Consider the following 25,906-nt stretch of genomic DNA (forward strand, 5'->3'; position numbering starts at 1 on the left):
GGAAATGCAGCAAATCAGAGAGCACGCTAAAAGAGGAACCAGCAACAATGTCAAATATCATCCACCCATGTTAAGGTAAAGAAATTAAACTGTAGCAATAAAATCTAGTATTGACATTCTAAAACAACATTACCTTTATTTTCCTTTCATCTCTGGGTTCAGGTAGGCTGGCTAATTTTTTTTCAATGTCATCCAAGCATTTCAGGAGATCATCAGCCTGCCTCTTGTACTGATACCACTGGTGAGAAATTTCTAGAGCCTTTTTTCTTCTTTGAGACCTCAAATCCTGTTCATGGTGCAGATATTATTACAACATCAATATATATGTATAGGACACTTCTGGCTGCAGTTATTTAAAAATACTGAATCCCTCATCTTCTTGTACAGCTTTACTTAAATTCACATTTAAATGCTAAGTATACAAATAGATGATTAAATGAGGTATTCGTGTGGCAGGACGTACTAAGACAAAGCTAAGAAAACTGGACAACCCACATAAAGTATTTTCTCCTGGCATGTTCAAATTTGTTGAGAAATCTCATATTTAATTGAGTAAATGAGTCAACTATATTATCATGTAGTCTATGTGAAACAGTTTAGTATATGAATACAAATGAATGAACTAGATATTTGCGCCCATTTAATGAGTTTATATTTGACTTTTAAAACAGATAAAAAATCTAAAATTTAGATCTTCAGCCCCGGGTTCGTCAATAAAAGTTGAAGTTTACATAGCCAAGCAACTACATTCACGGTTTTAGAAACCCCTGCAAAAAGTTTCATAGGCCGTGAATATTTTGTGATTAGAAATATAAAATCATCTGAGTTATCATGTAAATTGTTTTGAGCTCTCCCTCTCTCTCTATATATAGATAGATAGAGAGAAGTGTGAAAGATATATCTGTGAGTGTACATGAAAATGACAACTATTACAAAAATGCTTTCTCTTTTGAGGCTTGCATGGCCAACTTTTTTTATTATATCAACTCATGTTCCAAATGCAAAATGATGAATTAGTTAAAAAAGAAAAGGGAAAGTGCATGGCTTCCAATCAACCAGATGAGATAAATAAGGGCAACTGCTTAATAAATCAACAAAGGGGGGAAATTAATCATCTTGTTCCTTACAAGCTCACCCAATGTCTTCCCCGATCAATAGAATTTGTTATAATGCCATTATATGGTAGCACAAGGGAACATAAGAGCTCAGAATACAGCTTTCATTTCTTCAGAACAGTAGCAATTAGGGTTTCATGTACAGATTTAACTGGAGCAAAAGAAAATAATGAATATCAAAGAATTGCTGAAATATTCATTGCTTTGGAACGTTCTGACCTTCTTTGAAGTATTTCATAAGGACTAGAACTGGAGCCCTTTGGAAGGAGAATATAGTTACTGAATTTGACGGTGTAGAGTAGTTTGGCAGGTGGAATACATTTTCAAAACTGCTTTTAATATTTATTTGCAAGAGTGATCTAAATTTCGTTCTCCATTTGGTTTAAAACTGAGGATGTAAAATTTACTGCCGTTTACATTTTTAGTTGAATTTCTAAACCTCCTGTGGAGGTAATAAATGCCTGGGATGAGTCAGATGGAATGCTGCTTTTTTCAAAGGTACCAAGATACAGCCACGCGAACGAGAGCTGAGCCATGTCTTCTTCGTGACACGACTCAAATCTTGGCCAAGAGAAAGGGCTTGTGGTCATAAAATCTGAAACTCCTCTCATTCCCTAAGCACAAGGTGCTGTGTAATGTGTAAAGATATTTAGAGACATTATATAGATCTCTTTAGAGATATGCCAGATAACCATTAAACACTGCTGTTCAGTAGGACACGTATCATCATATGACCAGTGTAGATGCTTCTGAAAGCTTGGTCACAGTTGGAAGTGTGTGAATTACACAGCTTTCTGATTTTTCTGAGCACATTATGGCTTGCTCTTGCACTCCCTCAAGGAAGAGGCCTTTTCTATTTACTATATGTATCAGCAGTTACCTTCAGAACACCTGCTGGCCAATTAGACTTTCCTTGTGGATTCCTTGCAGGCACAATATTGTGTAATTACATTCTCAGCAGTGTTTATTTGGTTGTCTGACTATATGGGGAAAGGTTTTATGCTCTTATTTGCATAGTGAAAGCAGACTTCATCCACCTAGTAGGTGGATCTACCCACATAGCTACATAGCTCTATACGAGTGATTTACAATGAAAAGCTTGGCAATTAACAGTATTAGAAAATCAGCCATGCATGCCAATACGGAATATTGAAAAGCACGTTAAAAAAATAAAAGGTTATTTCACAAAACTCTTCACATGTCCAGTCTCATGTCAAGAACTTCCTAATTATTATTATAGAAAAAAAAAAAAACAAAAACAACCCCTATTCTCTCCTTTCTGCACAAAGCCATGTGAATCACATGGGGGTTGAAGCTATCCCCTACCGCTGGCTAATATGAGAGGGCCAGTTTTTCTTCAAGGACATTAAGATTCTTTTTGAGGATTCCTATATAAATGAAATTAGACTCTGTAGATGCTTAGTCAGTTGCAAAGAGCGACTCTCTTAAAGGCAAAATGAAGTTAATTGAAAAAAATTAAGTAGAATTCCAGGCCTTACTAAATGCATATTAGGTTACCAAAAGACTGGACCTACTTTAAGTAAGATCAGTAAACTATAGGAAGCAGAAAACCTGAAAAAATATAAATTGGTTATTCTGGCAGTTAACCAGGTTTTGCAAGACAGACGTAAAAATATCATAAAAAAAAACTGTATTAGAAAATTAAATGTATAAACACTGTGACTGAAGCATGTTAATATTTTTCAATCACTACCCAGAAAAATCTAAGCAAAAAACCCACAAATTTTTAAGTAATACATCTTTCAAAATCAAAGACACCACTCAAAAATGTTAAATAAAGCGCACACACCAAAACAGGAAAAAAACGTATCTCTGGGGACTAAGATTCTTAAGCAGATTTTATTGATGCACAATATAGTTTACCCTACATATGAAAGAAAAAAAACCCACAGGCAAGGTATATTATAATTTTAGCTCTAATACCTTGAGAGCATTATGTTTTGTCTGTAACAGCTGCTGTTTTATCTTTATTTCCTCTCGCTTTCTCTCATCTGTGATTCTTTGTTGTAAGTTGTCTCCTCTTTGCAACAATTCTTTTACAGTACCCTCATTGTCTTCACTCTGATTAAAAACAACAAGTACAGTCTTCATTTTGGTTTTTAAAAAGCTGTACATCGTTAACAGAGATAATAAGACATGTTACTGAAACACACACAAAAAATTCCAATTTTAAACTTTCAGGACTATTATTCTAAGATATTGTGCTCATAGTTTTTTTTTTTTTTCTTTTAAGTGGTTTACTGTAGCTCTTAAAAGGAGGAAGTTTCCTCCCATCTAGTTCAAAAGGACCACACTTGACAGGGGGCACGTGTAGGAAGATCAGGTTGTAATTTATTTCATCGTTTCACACAAGTCATCAAGTGGCTTTGATTTCTTAGGGCATATCTAGAAATTAAACAAGTTTGGAGAAGTGAACTAAACTTGTCATTTATAATATTAATCAGCCCATGCAGGAATATTGGATGTGGATGTGTGAGTGTGAGAGGGCAACAATTTTTAAAATTTTACCACACTCACTCCTAAGTGAATGTGTTTTGTTTTAAATGTACACTAATTTCTACCTAATCATCTATTTTAAATAACCTATATGTCCAAATTTCTGACAAATATAAGGGCGTTAGTAAAAAATGATGTGCTAGATTGCTGTCAATATTGCAAATAATTTCTACAAATCTATCATTAATGTGTGTTGTTTTTAAAAACTCTAATCAAATAAGTATTAAAATGTAGGTTAGGGAAATTATTTTTAAAATGTTCAGAATGCATTTAGTTTTTTAAACTCCAAGAATAATATTTTTATTTTATTTACTTTGAAATAAAATTATTTGAATAAGTGCCAGTTTAACAGGACAGCACATGTGACCAGGTGATTTTCCATCTCTGGTGTCCTATCTTTCTTTGAACTCAGTATATGAAAACTTTCTTTTGCAGAGGTTCACCTTGCATGGCCCTCAAGGTAGTCTGATGAGCTAAGATAACAAATATTAGACAATTTTTTTAAAAGTCACATGTATGTGTATTTGCGTGTAATTATTCATAGTACTCAGAGGTACCTATTTACATCTGCACCGCATATTTAAACCACTATACACAACTGAAGAATTATTTTTTCAGAGGAACATCATTTTTATCTGAGATGTGTCAGTTACTAGTTTGGCAAAATATAACATAGAGATACGTTTATAATTTGTGAAAAACCTTCCTTATTTTAAAAAGTCTGCGACATTTCCTAAGGCTAAGGACAAAAACCAAAAAAACAATAACAAAAATCCCACTTCATTTCTTTCCCCATGCCAGGTGACGGCTATAGGGCAGAGTCTGTGAACAGCCCAAGAGGTAAGCAGTGTTCTTTTTCACCTCGGGACCCTTGGGTTTCTTCTTTGACATGAAGGAGAGGTAGGTGTAACTCAGCATCTTGGAAAACCTCTTCTTGACTTTCTTTCCATGAGCTGAGTTGGCAAGGCCACCAAACCCCATACATGGGGAGGACGGACTGATTTCGGGCAGCTCCAGGAACTCAGAATTGTTACCACTGAGAACTAAGATTAGTGGAAACAGTTTTCCTACTGCTTCCCATACCTACGATCTAAAATTTATATACTGCCTTGTAATGTCATTTTAAAGCATGGCTGAGAAGTTTCTAGCATTGATGTGTGTCTGAGAAATCTCGAGCATGACATATGTAAAGGTTAAGAATGCCACATTGGTGATGGCTGTGGAAGAGGGAAAAGGAAATTGTGAAAAGGATGTGGAAGGAGAAATAAGTCAGGAAAAAGGGATGTGATGCAGAACTATTCAAGCCAGAGAGAAATGTAACAGATATTTTGAAATTAATCAGGGTTGAAAGGAGAATGTTATGAGTTTGGGAAGAGCCCACATGGTTCTATTCCCTTACTCCCATGAAATAAGCAGCATGAATTCATACATATTTTAGACATCTAATGTACTATTTAATTGACTTTTTGGCAAAACTAGTTTGTAGTAAACTTTAGTAAATATTTTTTATATTGTTTGTAATACCTCTTCTCTGACACAAACATTAAATTACCAAAAATCATGACTGACACAAAACATCAGCCATCCTCAATGGCTGAGTTTCTTATTAAATGTCCAGTTAATCTTCTGATTTAACTCTTTTCCCCCCATTACATTCTGTCCTCTGAGTTTGAAAATTGCACAGGTCAAAACAAAACTGCTGAACTGTTTATTAGAATCTGCAAGTGCTCCTATGTGACCATACCATAGTAATTTGGCATTCATAATAAAGGTTCAACAAGAATACTTTGCATTTGTAATAAATCATTAGAATCACAAAATGGGCAAGGTATGCACTGAGAATCGAGTTGGAGACTTGAGTTATCTAATTTCTTTCCAACTATTTATTCATTTTCACTCCTAGTTCATTCACACTTTTATCACAACCAATTTACCATATCTTTATTGAAGTCTTCCTCTTTCAGATTCACCCCCTGCTGAATTTCAGCCTCCAGTGGTTCAAGCAATTTTTGTATATCTGAGTTAAACTGCTCCAATTCCTTCAAAGGAATGGAGGCCTAAAAAAAAAGATAGTGCTAATTTAAATCAAAATTACTTTTTATTAGAAACATAAACCCCAAAAATTACATTTGTTCAACCTCCTGTTGCTAAAATAATGACATGCATTATGTTTCCACATTATATTTTATGAAAGCTTTGAAATACAACTGGGAAAGTACCTGGGGATGCAAATAAAGGCAAACACGTAACATTATCAGAGCTCAACATACATGCAAGATAATGCAATTCGTTATTTTGTTTTTTCAACAAAGCCAATTTCCATATATTCGATTGAGCTAATTGCTAATATTCTAAAGTTGAATTTGATCTTATTTAAAATATTCTGATATAAATACCATTTGTGTAAATATGTCTTCTCAGAAATTTGCCTCATTCATCAAGTAACAGTAACCTCAGGTAGAAATGCAGAAGTGTCTCCTTATCCTCAGAAAACTACACAGCCATCTGCCCCAATATTTTAAATGACATTTTTAGCATGGAAAATATGACAGGCACACTCTCATAAGACAAACAATGCCAGGAGCTTGCCTTAGGAATGCTTTCTTTGGTAGCACACACAAAAAAATTCAAATGAATGAACCCAGAACATTTCACATAAAAATCTGAATGTATGTTTTCCAACCTTACAAACATCATAGTTTCTTTGAGTCTGAAATTCATAATGACCATAGTCTCAAAAAACTTGAAAACCTTTTTCTCTAAGGAAACCACTTGAAGAGTGATGAATAAAACTACATTGAAAATCAAATATATATTCGAAAGAGTAGGCAAGACTTAATTATCAAAGTTCCAACAGTTAAGAAACTATGCATTCTATTGATCTTTACCCTGTATTCAATTTCTTCGCAGTAACACACTAAGAAATTTTTTCTCCCTCGTAGCTTCTGAAAATTCACAGATGACATAGAGAAATCTTGTTTTCTTACAGAGCCAACCATTTCCCAACTTGTAAAACCAACTCAGGAACGACCCTCAGTGTCTTATGCCTGGATGACTGCATGTATCAAGTGTGGTCCCCATCTACTGCTCCCCATCACATTCCCAGCCATAGTCTTACTCTTTATTAAATGGCATCTCCTAGAGGACAACAAAGATAAGTGTTCAAGGAAAAACCAAGTATCTAAAGGTATAGTTACTAATGAAGAAGTGAATAATCAAATGCCGTTCACCAGAACACGGCTGCCACATACAACATGAGTATACAGTTATCTTCCGGGCACTTTTACACACACCAGAAAGGATTTATGGGCTCTTGTGAAAAGTGACTCATTTTCAATATTGCTTTTAAATCCTAATGAACATCCACAATGTGAAAAGTCATAAAAGGTTCCTGAACCAGTAGAGAATGATAGTATCGTACACATATTTAAGGGATGTTTCCATCTCTGTATTATGAACATACTTCTACGCTTTAAAAACATATTGCTCAAAGTGTGGTAAAAGCAAAAAAAAAAAAAAGCTTTAGCATCGAGATGAAACAATCTTAATGTGATACTATTCTGTGTCACTGAATTGTTCGCATTTGCTAATTTTTAATTAGACCAACTTCATTGTTCTACATAATTTGGTGAAAGTAAAATGATAGGTACTATTTACAATAACTTTTATTGAGTGCTTGGGTGTCAAAATAAAATGGGTCCATTTGCCGGCAGATTTATCTGTTCTACTTTGTACGCTTCCTATCTAGCTCACTCTATCTCCATATAATCCAATACAGAAGGTAATTTCAAAGGCTTCACATTCAGGTCTCTATGCCTCTTTCTCAATACTGCTTGACTAAATGCATTGTATTATCTTCCAAATTTAACTGTAACTTTCATAACACCTCCCAAATATTCATCTTTAGCTGGTGCTTCACTTCTGAATTTTAATACAGACTCTCCTAGAGCCAGCTGATACCTCACTTCAAGTTCAACATATCTAGAAAGGAGCTCATTATCTTTCCCCCAAGCTGCTTGCAACACCAACTTCCCTAGTTCTGTAAATAGAAGACTACTTTTCTCACTCATCCAAGCCTAAAATGTGAGTCATGTTATTTTTCAACACTTCACTCTAGTAAAATCATTGTGAACTCATTCACCATGATCTACTTGCTTTCTATTCCCAGAGACACCATATCTCCTAGTCCTCACACAGGAATTAAGGCAACAACCTCCTTATAGGGGAATAATCTCCTTCTCATGTCACCAGTTCCATCCCGTGCACTGTGATCAGGTCAGTATGCTACAAAAACACGGCTTTCATTAACCTATTTTTCTCTTCAAAAAGTACAAGTAGAATAAAGCCTGAACTCCAACATTATAGTCAAGGCTTCCCCTAACATTGTCCCAAGGACCTTTCTAGCCCTATTTAAGTGTTCCCAGTATCAACCTTTCTTACAAGCCTATTGGTGAACTCTGTGTATTACCCCCCCACCTTGGCCTTTAGAATGTTTTTAATCTTTGGTGAAGAGCCTGAGCTCCTGAATGAGAACACCTAGACTGAATTGGGATGCCACCATTTAGTAGCTGGGGGATCTTGCACAAGTTATTTGTCCTCTTTGAGTCCAGTTACTCTATTGTAGCGTGAAGATAAGAAGAATATCTACCTTACAGGGGTGTTATGAGAATCAAATAAATTAGAATGTTGTCTGAGATACAATAAATGCTCAGTTAATATCGGTTACTATTTTCACCCTAAATCCTATGTATCCATATGACATATGATAAACACTCAGTAAATATTGACTCTTAATGTTGCCTCTCAAAACTGTACCCATCCATGACTTCATTAAAAGATATTCTTTTGAAAACATATGGTTTATGAAGAATAAAATAAATGCTTATTGCATTAGCATTTCTACTTTGCCAAGGTATTTGACAAAGTCATTAAATTCTGATGATGAACATGGAGAAACTGAGACTCAGTTTGGCAATGTAGCATTCTGAACAACAAAACTTGCTGATTAGTTAATCTGTATCAACGCAGAGGGTAGTTTCAAGGAGGATGCCAAAGGGCTTTGTATTTGTTCTGCCCCATGCAGTATTTTCATCAGGGATTGTTTGGAGACATAAAAAGTATGTAAAAACAAAACAAAACAAAACAAAACAAAACAAAACAAAACAAAACCATGCAGAGAGAGGAATGAATTCCATGAACACCCCATGAAGATAAGGGATTTGCTGTCTTGTTCAACATGGAGTCATTCCTTGTACAAAGTAGCCACTCACAAATGAATATTTCCTGAGAAACTTAGTAAATGAAGGACTAATCATGGGATAATAGAATCAACATTTCATGGAACTCCTGAACGATCTAGAATTTTAAATAACACAATTTCTATTGTATAAAATCGAAAGGACCTGATTGGCCAAATGCTAGCAGCAATGTTACCACCAACTACAAAAATGCTACAAGTAGATACAAATAGCTTTTAGGAAACACTACTACAACATGATTAATTAATAAAGCAAGATAATGCAAAGTCAGATTTTTATTAGTAGTACATGTGGGGTCCAGATTTCCTGATCAAAGACTGCCTTGCTTTTGTTAAAAAAGGTCACTATACAGAGTAAGGATTTGAATTATTCTGTGTGGCTCCAAAGTGAGTAACTTGAATCAATGGGTAAAAGTTACTTGGAGCCTGAATTTTAGTTGAATACAGGAACAGCTGATTAGTGCTATCAATGTTTTTTTTTTTTTAATTATTTCTAAGAGCACTAATTGTAAAGTAGTGAGTTTCTCCTTGCTGAAAATACACAAGCAGAAGCAGGATGCTGACATATTAGGGTCTATGTTAGCACTAAGACACTTCTCACATAAATATTTCCCTAAAATTTTATCAACTTATAGTAAATTCTGTCCTCTGAATTCAAAAGGTTTTGTTTGTCTGTAGCTATGCAGCTAAAGAGCAACAGAATGCAAGTCAGATATGTAATTTTAAATGTTTTAGGTGCCATACTAAAAAGTAAAAAGGATCAAATTAATTATACTTTATTTACCTGATATATCCAAAATATCATATAAACCTATAATCGACATAAAATAGAAGATATTTTACATTGACTTTTTCATATTAAGACTTCAAAACCTACTGTGTATTTTACACTTCCAGCACTTCTTAATTTGTAATAGCCACATTTCATATAATAGCCATATGTGGTTCGTGGCTACTTTTTTTAGACAGTACAGATCAATAGTAATTATTATAACCATGACTTTTGAAAAGAATGGTTATTAGTTTGAAATACATCATAAGAGTAATGTCTTACTAGTGTTAGTCAAGCTGCTGATGTTTTATTTAGTAAATTTTAGTGGATACAGGTAATTTTTATGATATCCCTCTCATTCACTTACATTCAAATATGTTTTGAGAGGAATTTTGCCGAATCCTTCTGGGGATAGGAAAATTTATGGGAATGGGTTCCACATGTTCTATCAGGAGTTTCCATTCCTCATTTAATGTACATTGTACTGCAGTGTCTCTTACATGTTCAATATCATGTTATATGGCTTTTAAGAGTTTATGCTTTGTCTCACCAGTAGGTATTTAATCCTTGAAGTTTAGGGTATATATGCTCTATTTTCCGTAGCAAATATAACTCATTTTTTCGTACAGATGAGGTACTTACTATATCAACAACTAGTTTTAAAGCATCCAATATATTAACTGAAGTAACCAGTGACCAATTTTGTAACCAAAATAACCATAGGTACTCAACCCAATTATTTTGTCTGTACTATTGGCATGATCAGACCAGCCATTTGACATGCACGTGATTATTACTCTTCATTCAGATACAAGGACTTAGAAAAATTTAAATGCTTCCTTAAGACTTCACTGGTTACCATTAGGTCATCACAATTTGAATATGGAAGGCACTTCCCTGACCAATTAAAGCTTTACATGTCATTCCTTGGTCTTTCTTGCCTTTGTAATTTAGATTTCTTATAAAACTTTATAAAAGAAACGCATAATAAGCAAGCACCCAAAATTTAATAGCTCCCTCTTGAGTCAGCAAAGCTTAAAACATATAAAGTATCTAGTGTTTGCCTTTTAGGTTGAGAATTATGATAAATTATTTAAAGAAATTGAAAACAATGGTGGATAAATCATAATTACTGCATAAATTACTTCTATTGAATTTAAAGAAAATATATGACCACAGAACTAGAATCACAATTAAATCACACAATGTTAGACAATGCACACAAGATAGGTTTTAGAATACACAGAAAATAATCAAACAAAGATCATAATATCATAGGGGAGAGCATATACCATACACCAGGCATAGGTTTCCCACAACTTCGTTTTTTACTTACCTTTCCATCTTAAGAGCTTTAACATTGACTGGATAGTCATACAAAATACAAATAAAGTAAAACATGAGGAGGGTTAATAAACAGATAAACGGACACAAAAGAAAGAAGAGACAGAGAAACTGAGAAAGACAACGCTTTGTTTTCCTTGATTTTTAATGTTTCAGATTGCTTAACAGCTATTAATTGTGCTTTGCTGTACGATTTAGGATTAATGAAATTTAAGGCTTTGTTAAATTCTTAGCATTAAAGGTGACTTATATAACAAGTTAACAAACAATAACAGACTGAAAAAAGCAAAATCAATTACAAATTGATTCATTGTAAATTGGAAGCATTCAAATTACTCAGATACACTTTATAATTTTTAAAATTTAACCTTACTTTTAGTTAAATATTACTTCTCACGTGCAAAGATACACTAACATAATGACTGTGTTTACACAGACAGCAAAGTAAACATTTGTTAATGTGGACCATGTAATCTCGATAATCAGGATAAATGGCCACTACATTCAAATTACACTAATATCTAAATTGAAAATAAATAATCCAAGTGCTACAGATTTGTTTAAAATGGCTCAAATTAGTCTCTTCCTTCCATTCTGCAGCTTTGAAAGTTTATTTATAATTACAACATCAGTATAAAAAATAAAATAATTCATGGAAACCAAAATGAATAAATGTTCAAGGACCAGTAACATCCTGCAATACAGAAAAGACATACTGAGGATATGATATGAAGAGTTATTTTCCAATCAAAATATCTGGAGAGGGGAAAAAACCCACAAAGAGAAATAAGTGTATTAAAAAGAGCTACCCAGAATAAAGATAACCGGGTAAACTAGTTTATAGCTTTATTCATTCACTTATTTTAACTTCATAAGAGCAAATTCCAAAAAAACATAAGTAAGTAAATTTAAAAAATAAAGCCAAATTGACTCAGAATAGTGACATTATACTAGTTGGATTCTTTTAATAATTAGGTAAGTGAGTGGTTTATCTTTGATGCTTCAAAGATAAAGATGTGAAAATATGGTAAGTTCCCAAATTTATGAGTTATTTAAAGGGCGCTACCCAGTACACTGGTTTTTGAATTGATGAGATTAATCTCATTGTCATACTTTTCAGATTAGATATAAAATATACTGACTGGTTAAGATATACTCGTGGTTCAAGAATCAGCCCACTGCTTACTTATTGTTAAATATAACTGGAAATATATTTCTCTACGTCATGATTAAATGAGTTTAGTAGTAGCAACTGAAATAAGAGAAAAAAAGGATCGTACTGTAAAAACACATGAGGGAGACAAGCGAATTAAAAGCAAAAATACAACACTTTGGACAACTGTGTTTTCTTTTTTCTTCTTTTCTCTTGCCCTTTCTCCCCTCCTCTCTCACTTCTCTCTTTTTTGTTCAATTCTTTTTGTTTTTAATACAAAAAAGTGCACTGAAATCATGTTTTTTTTTAAAGTGAAGTTGGACAGGTTTATATTAACGTATAATCTAGCAACAATAAATACCTAATGATATAAACACAGGTAATAAAGTATGCTGAGGGGCAGCATGTGGGAGTGGACCAAGCAATGAACCAGGATCTGACATTTTTCTAGCCAGGCTAACTGTAAGAACTTACGCAACTCACTGCCTCTCGGGGCACCCGTAAATATCCGAAAGTCCCTGGTCTGAGGAAAGATTACTTTTGCATGTGTTGACTGATCAGAGAAATAACTGTCTTTCTTAAGGGATCCCAATCAGGAATCACCAAATAGCTTTAAGCATTTTAAATGTCACACTAATAAGACCCAGTTAGTTCTAGCAAATGACACTGCTCAGCAAACTCAATAAACATCTACTTGGAAACCATTTTAACTGATTATAAAAAAGGATTTGTTATCAAATTTTTAACAGAATTAGCCTTATAAAAGGATAGCAAATTACAAACGTGAAAAAGAAGTTGTTAATATAGGAATTCTGTTGCTAGGTTAATTTCTTATTTATTTCAGTGAAATACAATTAGCAGGTATAGTACTACATAGTTTGGGTATTAAACTGCTCATATTACCTGAGGATTTCAACTGTAATTGGTACGTATTTAGTATTCTACAAATTATACGATACCTATAGATCTTTACCAAAGTTTTTATCTATGCTTTCTGCTATAATTTCTTTGTAGAAAATTTCACTAAAAAGTGTGTATGTAAAATGTGTATGTGTATGTACATGTGTACATAACCATGTATGTATATCTGCATACATATACACATACACACACATATACAAACGAGAATAACTGTACCAGTTAATGGACTACGTTCTCTACTGTCAGAAGAGGCATTAAATTAGAAACACACTACAAAGGGGAAAAAGATAAATATATTTGTATTGATAAAGCTGACTACTGAAAATTGGGTTTTAGTTAAAAATTTCAAAACCAATAAATCTTATTCCGACATTCTAGATCACATTTATAAGTGGTATTCTTTATTTACAACTGATGTTTAGGAAAGCCAAAATACCTGTCTAAACGATCATTCAGTATTTACAAATTACTTTTCACATATAAAGCCACCATTTAAGAGAGATTAGACCCAACCATGTGGTTTTGTGTGTGTGTGTGCGTGTGTGTGTGTGTGTGTGTGTGTGCGTGTGTGTGTTATTCTATATTAAACGGGAAACTCACTGGCTCTCTCAGAGCCATGTATATTTATCTGCAAAACTCTGGTCTAAAGAACGATTATTTTTGCATCTGTTAACACTGACTGGAGGTCAAAAACTTGACACTATAATTATTATAGCAATAAAATTATGAATATTTACATATATGATGCCAGACTGTCCGAATCTCATGTTACAATTACAATAAATATTTCTAGGGAAACTGCTACGTGAATTTTAAAAGCAATTTTAAAGTCCATTATGGAAATTAAAGAATATATGGTATCAAATATCTAATGGCACATAAATCTTAAAAAAAGAATTGAGGACATAATAAACAAGTTCACTTTTCTTTTGGTTAGTACCAATTGCAGGGCCAATAATTCAAAATTTCAGCTCCATAGGAATGAAGACAATTTAAATAGGCAAATTATATGTGTAAGTTTCATAATATTTTGTAACAAAGTAATTGTCTATACTAATAGGCCATAGACAAAATCTATTTAGACAATATTACTTTGAAACTAAGTATTTTGATGCATATTTTTTTCTTGAAACTCATATGCAGACTTTTATACTCGGTGAGTCTTGAATCCTGGGTCACTTTTCAACTCACCATCTTTTTGGTCCTCACGTAACAATCTATGTCTAGGTTAGTTCTCAGTGTCTTTACACGAGTGGTTCTCAAACTGAGTCCCCAAATCATTAGCATCAATGTCACCTAAAAACTTCCTAGACATGCAAATATTAGGGAATACTGAATCATAATCTCCATGGGAGGTGGGCAGGGGGGATAGACAGAAATCTGTGTTTTAACAATTCCTCCAAGTACACAAAGGTTTGAAAGTCACTGCTCTAGATTGTCACTTCCTTTGCCTTCCCACAGATATCCCTTTACTTGAGATACTCACTGTTTCTCACCTAGACTATTGTGATTCCCTACTTTCTGTAATTTATTCAGTTGCATTCTTTTCACAACCACTGTTGCACTAATCTTTCAACAGGGCACGTAAAAAGAACCCATTAAGAACTCCTCAGTGCCTTTTGAATTAAGCATAAACTATTAGTGTTTGTCATGATCTCTCCACGCTGTGTCTAATCATCCTTTACAGTGTTATCATCCACAACTAAGCTTCATGCTCCATGCTCTACATTTTGTAAGTAAACTGAATGTACTCTCCACCGAACACTCCATACACTCTTGGGCTTCTTCATCGGTTTATCCTGAATTGTTACCTCCTCCATGTCGCTAGAATGGCTAAATTCACTTAGCATACACTCATTCTTGGACCAATATCCACAAACATGACTTGTTCCGTCATTAAACGGTAAGCTCCTTGAATCCATCACATCTTACCTAGCAATACAGGGACCACAGAACCAAACATTGTGATCTGAAATACTACAAGGTTGGTGAGAGATCATTCATATTGGTCCCTTTTCCCAACAGTTTCTTCATTAATCCCTTAAGATCTACCTCAACTATCATCTCTCCCAAAATGTGGACTCCCATCTCCAACTTGGCTTCTCCCAACATGGAGAGGGGCAGAGATGCCGTAAGGAAAAGGACTAAGGACTCAGTTTATTTCTGCCCTCTATGCATCTGTTTCCTGCCATCTTCTTTTCCTGATAATATCTTCCTGACCATCACCGTGCTAAGCCACCAAGTTCAGATTCCCTAAAACAAAAAGAGATGTGACATGTTGTCTTTCCCCACTGATTCCATCAACTTTACTCATGGTTAGGAAGTTACCACTGATTTATTTTGATAATTCTGACCATCCCCAATAAAAGAGCCATTTTCTCAAAGTGATTTCAAACAGATTACGAGGATTAAGCTTTTTCAAAGCAATCAGATACTACTGATAAACCTCAAGGAAATGGGAAGAGGTATAATGTATTTTAAAGGTCCTATTTGGGACAAGCAGAATTTCCCAGCATTTCCTATAATGGTCCACTTGATAATATGTAAGGCTGGTCCTTACAATGGAAATAGCAAAGAAGTCTTCTTGATCTCAGCCCATTCCAGCAGTGACCCGAAAGAAAAGCAGCCATTTCTCCATTTCTTTTTCCCATCTCAACTCTCAAAATTTGGCTCTTCAAAGCTAACATATAATATGATGGAAATCATTATTGATATTAATTATTTTTTCATTTTGCATCTATACGTGTTTTTTTTTTTAGTGCATGCTTTTACGTATCCTAGGCCATTTGATATTTACCACAGTTGTGAGGTTAAAATAAGACAAATATCAGCTTACGACTTTTCTAGATAAAAACATGGCTCTGAGAGGTAAAGGGTCATATATATGATCACATCCCCAACAAGTTTTGTGGCTTGAAGGTAAGAATTTCTTCCTTGCACCATGCTGTTTCTCATTAATGGCTAAAAGTTACCACTGCGGAGAGCTGCATCTGATGAGTAAGTTCTCAATTAATCTAAACTGAGGACCTCAATGCTCACTCATCTCCAGATTTCGTAATTTCTTGTCATGAACAATCACTGCAAGAGATACAAACTTCATATTCTTCACCAAACAATGAATCCAGGGATTGTCAGCGAGTTTTCAGGATAAAATTTAGCTCTATTCAACTGCCCTTTCTAGGTGACCTTTAAAAGAATCCTGAAGTTAGTTCTTCTACTGAGTCACTTTTCTACCCATATACATTTCCAACCTACTTTAATGAATTTTATCATTGTAGATTTTCTCCCAAGTTATTCTTCTAAGTGTAACTCAACCGTAAGAAGGGCAATACTCCAACCCAATCTTACCTTGCATAAGCCCTACTGTATTAGGAGCTTAGTTTTGAGATCAAAGGTCACCCCAGAGAATTCCAGCACTTCCAGAATTACCCTACTCCATAAGCAAACACACATACAGGTCGTTATTTTAAATTCCTTACTGCATCAACAAAAGATCACTGGACTGTCAAATTTTAGAACTCTTCAGAGCTAATCTAACTAATTACCCCTCATGTTAACTAATCTAACCTAGAAATTTTACACCACCTTCTATGGACATAACTTGCACCACTTGAATCTTAGCACAGGAAGGAGAAAGATACAAGGACAGAAATCCACCCATCCAGGAACTCTCCTGTTACCTATTTTATACATTCTGTTCTAAATAATAACCCTTGGGGGCTGGGAGGGTGGGATGCTTTCTTTTTAAGAATTACTAATCTGGTTTAACTCCTTTATCTTACAAACACTAAAACGGAATTGCAGGAAATCACACGTTCGGCCTAATGCTGACAAAGTTAGGCTGGGAATTCAGTGTTTTATGTCCAATGGTCTTAATATTATACTATGTGCCTGCTGGAATTACCTCATTAATTGAACATCTTCATAAGGAGGTACGAGCGTTAAGCACATATGATTGTAAAAACTATTTAAGCTTGTGTTTGTAAACCTATTTTTAACAAGTATTGTTTGTACCCTTGCATATTTCCACACTCACTAGCACAGTGCAATGAATGTATCAGCAAAATGTTAGATAAGCTCTACTTCCATGTTTTTGGTTTCAGCATGATGATAGGGCATAATTCTCTTTCAAAGCCCTGCATCCAGTCATCTTTATTAATGTAGAGAAAAAGGAGTACTTTGAAAAGTGACAATGTGATTCTCTTGTTAATTAATCTATCATCGAAAATACTGATTTAAAATCTCTTTTATGCCGTTCTTCAGGAAGGAGAAAAAAAAGAAGTGCATCAAGTGGCTCTCTTTATGGAAGTAAGTGACAAAGTTGTACAGAATATAGAATGAAAATTCACAAACTTCTCTTGGCCATGCTAAGTCTGTCAGCTTCTATCACGCAGGTTGAATTCTCATTTTTCAGCATCTACAAGTCACAATCTTGTGACATAACTTGTCTCAATCTGCTATTGAAAAGGTCAAGAAGATAATGCCATGTTTTCTCTTAAATATTCTGCAGCTTAGTGATATGTATAACAGGAAGAACATAAAACCTAGTAACGAAGGATTAGCATCCATTTTTTAAGACGACTGAAAGAGCCTTTGGTTGTTTAGATATTACATATTCAGATGATAATCTCTAGAGGTAAAACCAATTGTCTTAAGCATCAGAATAAATTCTTCCAAAAACAATTATATGCTCTGAAAATAGAATTTCGGAGCCTTTTAGATATTTTCCAGGTGAGGACAGTTTCCATAAAATAGCACATAAATGAGTATCACTAACTAGTTAACTTAAACATTGCAAAGAAGCAGCAATGAATTAAGGTAAGCTAATACTTTTTTGCCTTGGGAAGGCGAGCTTTGGAGGGTAACTATGTTTCATGCATATAAAGTATTTGAAATTCATACCACGTTACCATATATTTTAGAAACTCTTTTAAATATGTACTAGTACATGTAGCAATGATACATTGGAATGCCTTAGAAAATGTAGCAATTGTAAATCATGCTATTATGGGTGTCCATATTTATCAAAATGATTTTCAAACATATTCTCCTATTGTTCCAGGAGTCAGCACTTACCTGACATATTACATCATATTGTCTCACAAGTATTTCAAGAATGTTTTTCTCATTTAAGATTATTTATAGCAATTATCTGTATATGTAAATACACATATTTATTTTACATACATTTTTGTGTTTTAAAGCATATCATGTATATTGAAAAATGTGTCAAATGACATCTTAGAAAATTTGGGGTAGTTCCTTGCAATTTGACACTCACCCAAAAGAGCTGGATTTCTATTTTTATATATTGTTGCAAGCAACCTATTTGATAAGATTTTTGTCTTCATTAAATGTTACACAAATATAAAGGATTATCATGCAAAATTCCATATCCCCTGGTTCTTCATTAAATAGAATCAATATAAACAGACATATAAAATTACAAAATTAGGTTATATAAGCTTTGCAATTATTTGTTTTTATGGCTTGAGCATGTTATTATAGCCTAATGGATTTTGTCACAGTACGTATCGGCAATTAGCAAGAGCAAGTTAAATACACATACATACACACATGTGCACAACCAATAAAGAGAATACAAACACCCTAGATCATGCAGGAGATGTACAAGGCCCCATTTTTGATATGTGATCCATATTACACACAAGCAATATTATATTTGGCATAAGAAGTCAGCAGTGCTTTCCTTAGATGGATGTCTTTTGTGCTTTTGTTTGTCGTTGTTGGCCTGCAGCATGCTATTTGTTACTTTGCTGTAGGTTACCCCTGAAAGTACATATGTAAACCAGTACAGAATGCAGTTCTAGAATAGCTGTGGCATGTAAAGAAAAATGACAGAGAGAGGGAGACAGAGAGACTGGTGGAGGGGAGTGGGGAGAGATTGATCTCCCATGAGATTCAGGGGTAAAATTTCCTTAAATACATTTTGGCCTTCATTTTCGTTTTGAAAACCTTGCCGTGGGGGTCGCCCGCCCCCTTCAGAGTACTGCGCAACCTTCGCAAGAGATCATTTATCACTAGTTTCCACCTTGGAGCAGATCTTCCTACCTTTCCAGTCTTAATTCTGTGAGAAATGGCTGCAAATCGATGGTTGAGCTCTGAGATTTTGGGCTCTACTACTTTCCTGCAGTGGTCGCCGCGGTTTGCCATCAGGTTTGCTGCTTGGTCTCGCGTGGAATCCACCTTTGGGCGCATGTCATTCATTTCAGCCTTTAAACGCTATATTCCGTGAGCAAGAGACAGGGCTTGAAGTTAGTAATTAAGTGGAAGTTGAGAGACAGCAAGAGAGCGAGAAAGAGAAGGAAAGAATGAGCACATGCAGAGGAGTTGAGAGGGAGGAACGAAGTCAACTTCCATAAAAGAGAGGAGTAGAGTGGGAAATGTGTGTGATCTCAGGAATAACGGCCACAGTCCTGGTCTAAATGTGATCTATGTTTATGTAAAGTGTTTACTTAGTCTCAGGAGGCGCAAGGGATGTTTTCTTGGCTACCCTTTGTTGCCTGTGTCGACTGTAGTATTTTTTCTTTAGTCTTATTTTATCTTCTCTTGACTCAGTTTCATAGCTGTGGGGTAACCTTAACGTATGCTCGGGAAGAAAGGCAGCTGAGGAACAATTTTCTTTTCCTTCCTAGGTGTCATGGGGAAAAAATGGACTTTCCAACAGATAAGAATTCAGTGTCAAAGACAGAGGGATTGACGAAGGTTTTGCCTGACTCGAGAGGTCAGAGAGACTCTAAGTGAAACAACTCAGCTCCTATTATTCCAAAGGCCTTGAAGGAAATGCCACCTTAAGATGGCATTCCCTAGCTACACATCAAAGGACAAGAGAGAGCAAAGTAAGGTACACAAAGGAGAGCAATTTGTTTTGGGGATAGCCTGAAACATATCAACAGTTTTTCATCAAAAATGAATTGTAATCTTTGGAAAATAGGCACTTCATAAAAAAGAAATGAATGAATTGTACACACAGAAGCTACAGTTTTTGGATGCTCCTTAAGTAATAACCCACTAATTAAATACAATTTTTTTTTCGGCAAAACAGAATAAGGACTCATTAATTCAAATGGAATTTGTCAAATTTCAAGTCTTCCTATTTAAGATGTTATTGAAGAGAGATAATATAGCATCAACAAGAGAAATTTGCACATTATACCTCTCATATCCTTTTATAGCCACCATCTTTAAAAAGTAAAAATTAAGTTGCCTTTGAGAAAGATGACTTAGGATGTCCTAATAATTGCTTCTAATACACAAAGAGAGAACACAAAGCCACGTTTACTTTACATATAGCGAAAAATAAAAAGCATCCAGTTTTATATAAGCTCAATATTGTTACTAATTACTAAGATTTGGATTGCATACACAAAATGCCCAGATGATTGGATTTCAGGTTTTCCTCAGAATGGGCTGTGGATGATACTGGAAAATGGATCCTTGTGTGAGATATAAGAACGTACTACGACTAGTAAAATGGGCAGGAGTTGGCAACATGACACCAAAATAAATCCCGGTATCCCTTTGTCATCAGAGTTTAAATTGTGCGTAATGAGCTGAGAGGTGGATATGGAGATATCCAGATTACAAAACTCTTCAAAGTTATTAACTCCCATTGGAATTAAGGAAGTAGGGAGGGAAGGAAAGTACAAAGGCAGAAAGGAAGGAAGAATTTTTTCACTCTTATTAAGAAGTCCTTGATGAGCGACATTAATTGTGCAATTAGAAAATTACTTTTCATAATATTTTATTTGCTACCTTAAGTATGTCTTCTTTTTGCTGAGGTTTCTTTTTCTCAGATTCATCCAAAAGTGCATCAGCCTGAATGATCCAGTTTGTGATGTAATCCACATTCTGGTCAAAGTTTTCCATGTGTTTCTGGTATTCCTTAATGTTAAAGAGACATACCATGACATATTATTGATTAGACAATATTCTTAAAAGAGTTGTCCTACTTTGTACAATATTAAAAGACACAAAAAAGTAGTATCATTCAAAATGCACTTAAATGTGGTCTCCATACAAAATACGGCACAGACATGGAAAGATATTAAAACAGAGTTGCAGATGTTGAATTAAGAGCCACCGTTTATGTGGAGCTGAGGAATTTACAGACACAAATATTATTATTCAAATCACATGTAATTTCCTTCTCACAATGCAGAGGGCTTGAAAATCCTCTGGCCTCTTACCAGCAAAAGGTTTAACCACTCTTCTGCTCGGGAAGTGACAGCTATCCAGTTACTATTCAGAAGACTCAGTTTATCTTCCACCAAGGCCTCCTTCTTGCCCAAAACCGTTTTCAAGGCCTCTCCTAGCTCTGTGACACTCTTTAGGTGAACCTTCTGTTTCTCAATCTCTTTCTGAGTAGCCTGTGAAAAGGACAGTACTTGAGCTTGGAGTAATATATTGTAGACTTAAGATTTAATGCTTTTGAAATGACCATGTGTATGGTTACTATAATAAGATTTTTTAAGGACTTAAACCTTCCATGTGTCTTTATGGGTGATGCAAATCACACTATAAATATTGGAGTTTCCTTATTGGGTATATATAAACATATAGGTATACATAAACACGATTAACTTCTATTTATTTATGATGATATATATTTAACAGATAAACATACACATTGTCCACTGAAACATATTTATATTTACTTACTTTGTAAATATACTGAGTGAAGACAGGCCTTAGAAACCTTATCTACAAAGAAGCAACTGCTTTTAGAAAAGTCAGTAATTACTGCACTCTTACATTTCTACAGCAGAAATTGTCGGCATTTTGGTGCCACAAACCTATTTGGCAGTTCATTAAACTTAAGGACTCCTTCTCATAATAATATTTTTAAAACCAAATTTAAATCCATCGGATTTTAAGGAAAATGAGTTATACTGGAGTACAACATACAAAATGTCTCTTCCCACCTTGTAAGACAGTAATGCCTATTTTCTTTACTAACGTGTGTAACTAGAGTAATCGAGCATCAGATCTTTAGGATGATTTCAAAGTAGGCACGACCATAACTGGCATTTTGAAATACATACAATGACTAGAATGTAATATAAAATGATCTGCTCTCTCTACTGGTGGCCAAGTGGCAGAGACTGCTGAGATTGCTGAGGTCTGTTGCTCGCATTCATAACTGAAAAAAAATGCTAACTTTCAATTAGAGGTCTATGAAAATGAAGAGGTAATATTAAAATCCCTTAAGAGAGCACTGCTGCTTTCTAAGTCTTAATTTACAAAATGTGAAAACAAGCACATTTAATATGAGAAATCATGTAGAAAGTTGCTAGAAAAACTGATCCTAGTATAAATGTTTACTGTCGGCTCCACCTCCAGCCCTTTTCTTGTGATCTATCATGGCTGACCAGGTGACCAACTTGCACCTCCCTGCCTCTGCCCCGGTCCCTAACTGCCCACATACAGTCATTGGATATTCACTAGGGAGTAAGGCAGAGCAGATATTCTCAAGAAGTTTAACTAAAACATACAGGGACTGTGATAACACACCAGCTTAGAAGTCATTTAGAAATGAAACTGACGTCTTCACCACAGGAAACCTAAGTCATGGTAGGACAAAATCGCTTTGGAGCAGCAATAGAAAGAGGAAGGAGCCCACCTGCAAAGAGGCAAATGAAACCTACGCACAGAGAGTAAGAGAGGTGGTCCACGTAATCAAGAGAGAGGGTCTCTATGAGGCCAGCTTATAGCCCATTTCTAACTCCTTGATGGTCTCAATGTCTCTCTTCTATCTTAATAATAGAAAAGTCTGAATAGTTGCTGTGGCTGGCTTTCTTTCACACCACCCGGTCCCATTGCACTCAAAACCGCTATGTATACACGTCTTGTTTTTGCTTTTCACATGACATAAATAGGGGGAAATAAATGAGGCAAAAAGATTGTAGAAAATAATTTGTGTACAAAAGACATGGTTTCTCCTATTCTAAGATATTCTTGAGTATTTGTGTTTTTCTTTTCCAATATAAAAATATCTGAAATTGTTATGGGCATTAATTTATGGGAAGTAATTATGGGCAAGTGAACTCAGGGACTAGCACGTAGAGGCTTCCCTGTAATGCAGGTGTCATCTGTACTACATGAGTTAGCTTAGCAACACAGAAGGAATTCCTTCATGCATCAATCATAAATGTTACTGAGCTCCTACTAAAAACATAACTGTTGTAGCAATGGCATAGGTGATTCTACTTAATATCTTCATGGAAATTATGAGAAATACTTCCTGTGCAGGACAAATATCCCCTCTGGAGTTTGACGTGGGAGTGGTCATGGGCTACATTTCAGCCCTTTCATTCCTTTCCTCTGCAACCTTGTGTATTACAGAACCTTTACAACCTTCCGTGGTGGTCATTGTTCCAGGCACTGTGAATAAGATGACAGAGAAAGTCCCTTCCTTATACAATTTAGACTTTAGATGTGTTTGTCAAAGATAGGGAAAGATATGCAAATGAACACTGCCTACTTCCTGTATTCGCTCCAGACTAGTGGCTTGTCACTAGAGTTGACTGATTCACAAAGGTAACGCCTCACAAAGTTGAATCTTATTTTGTATTTGGATTGTTAATTATATCTTAAATTGTCCTCAAGATGACACAATGTTTTGGCTTTGATGTAAAAAGTTGTTGTGCACGCAGACATTTGTCTCTTCTATGCCAGGCAATGCAATTAAAGGCAAAGTGAATTTCCAAACCTCAGAAGGGCTGAAGTTTTGCATTTAGGAAATATTGTTGCCCATAGTTCATGGATCACAACCAACTTTTATGGGTTAAACATCTGCCAAAATTCTACAGCTAATTTTCAAGACAGAATGTTTAATGTCCAGGGATACTTCATTCAGCTAATGAAAAGAATAAAACAGGAAATGTAGACAGTTTCCAGTGTCACTCTAGCTTCCTCAATATTATAAGATAGGATTCAGAGATATTGAAGTTATCTCCATCACGAACATGAGCTTGAAGAAAGCAGTGATCATCATAATGGTTCATAACTGCTTATGTCCAAAAGTGACTGATGAGAAAATTTACACTCTTCCCATAAAAAAAACAAAAACAAACCACAAACATAGCGTTAAACCTTTACACGTGGTATTCAAGAACGAATTGGTATTAAGTCATTTATATAAATGGTATTTTTCATTAGGAAAAAATATTGTGCTCATTTAATAGATTTTTAACTTTTCCCTACAATAGTTTTTTTTTTACAATAGCTTCAGTGTATAAAATAGATTTATTTTAAATTAAAAGTATGCTAAGCAAAATAAGTCAGAGAAAGACAAACATATGATTTCACTCATATGTGGAATTTAAGAAACACAACAGATGAACGGAGAGGAAGGAAAGGAAAAATAAGCTAACAACACAGAGGGAGGCAAACCATAAGAGACTCTTAAATAAAGAACACAAACTGAGGGCTGCTGGAGCGGAGGTGAGTGGGGGGATGGGCTGAATGGCTGATGGACATTAAGGAGGGCCCTGGCTGGGATGAGCACTCGTTTGTTACATGGGAGTGACAAATTACTGGGTTCTGCTCCCCAAACCATTACTACACTGTATATTAACTAACTTGAATTTAAATTAAAACAATTAAAAGTATGATTTTAACATAATATGATATTAGACTTTAAATAAACATACCCATCTTGCTTTCTGAAGATCTCAATTTCAATTAGTAAATTTGGTTTTGGTGTTTAATATCCACTCTGTACTGTGCCAATCACTGCCAGAGATTAGAAAGGAGCTAGTCTTTGCATACCTTGCTTTAATTTTACCCACAGTGTAGCTGCAGAGTAAAGCTAAAATGCAATAAAATAATTTGATATTGTACTAGAAAGCACATAATTTGTTGACAAGTAGTAGTCATGGCTGGGATGAGCTTGAATGGCTTTAAAGGAGAGGTGATACTTGAAACTCAAATTCACCATAAAGGACTGCATGGTTTGGACCGACTACGGACAAAGTGCAACATGACGAAAAAAATATGAAGGTCAGAATCAAAAGCCACCGAAAGGAAAATATGGGGTACTTATAAGAAACTAAAAACATACATTTTATGATATTAAGGAACCAACCATTCTCCCATTTCTAATAGTTTCCCATATCACAAGAATGTCTATATTTGCTATTTTATTAAGAACTGAACTGCTAGGTTGAACTCCAGCTACTGTTTCAGCCATTCTCTCTATACCCTTACTCATGCCTCTCTAAGGGATGAAGTTATTTACGGGGTTGGTGAGTTGGGGAGAAAAGAGTTGAACAAACACGATACTTCCTTCTCTTAAAAGGCATCCAATCCTCAACACACATCACTTCTCTGGCTGCCTTGTTGGGTGAGACATGGAGAGGGTTCTGAAGGGTAAACCCTTCAGAATAAACAAGTTCAAATTCAGTGACTAGAGTGACTAAGTTGTAACTCAACTTTTAGGTTTTTTTTTTTTTTCAATCATGGAAGTTTTTAAGGTTGATTTTAAGGCTGAGTACATAGCAAAATCATGCACATTCAGTTTTATTTTGACCTATATGACATGGCCTTAAGCCCAATTTTGGGAGTTTCAAGAGCAGCTTAATGTGAAATATACACTGGGCACTTGGGGTTTTTAACGACACAGGAAAAATATCAGCTCGGAGTAGAACTTGGTTTAAATATAAACTGCCATAAAGTCTAACATATTTTTATTGTCCATATGTTTAATTTGTAACATTTAATAGCTCCCGAACAGTCAAAATATTAAACACTAACTTCCATGATTTCAAAGAAACAAATCTGTTGTCTACTTCTTCCTAGCCATA

At 35.0% G+C, this 25,906-nt stretch overlaps 1 protein-coding gene across 4 annotated transcripts in view; it reads right to left on the reverse strand.

Moving 5' to 3' along the window:
* The window catches only part of DMD (dystrophin), a 1,834,617-nt gene that overhangs the window by 1,186,929 nt on the left and 621,782 nt on the right, over positions 1-25,906 (reverse strand). For 3 of the 4 annotated variants that reach the window (XM_030304767.1, XM_030304766.1, XM_030304768.1), the window contains 6 exons: positions 21,290-21,469; positions 20,856-20,984; positions 19,152-19,322; positions 5,567-5,689; positions 3,060-3,197; positions 134-286 (listed from right to left, as the gene is read on the reverse strand). In XM_030304767.1, coding sequence (XP_030160627.1) covers positions 134-286; positions 3,060-3,197; positions 5,567-5,689; positions 19,152-19,322; positions 20,856-20,984; positions 21,290-21,469 — 894 coding nt within the window. Of the gene's footprint in view, positions 1-133; positions 287-3,059; positions 3,198-5,566; positions 5,690-19,151; positions 19,323-19,678; positions 19,684-20,855; positions 20,985-21,289; positions 21,470-25,906 lie in introns of those variants that run through there. The other variant, XM_030304769.1, reaches the window with a different exon arrangement.

The sequence above is a fragment of the Lynx canadensis genome, chromosome X (genome assembly GCF_007474595.2).
Source record: "Lynx canadensis isolate LIC74 chromosome X, mLynCan4.pri.v2, whole genome shotgun sequence".
NCBI classification, from domain to species: Eukaryota; Metazoa; Chordata; class Mammalia; order Carnivora; family Felidae; genus Lynx; species Lynx canadensis.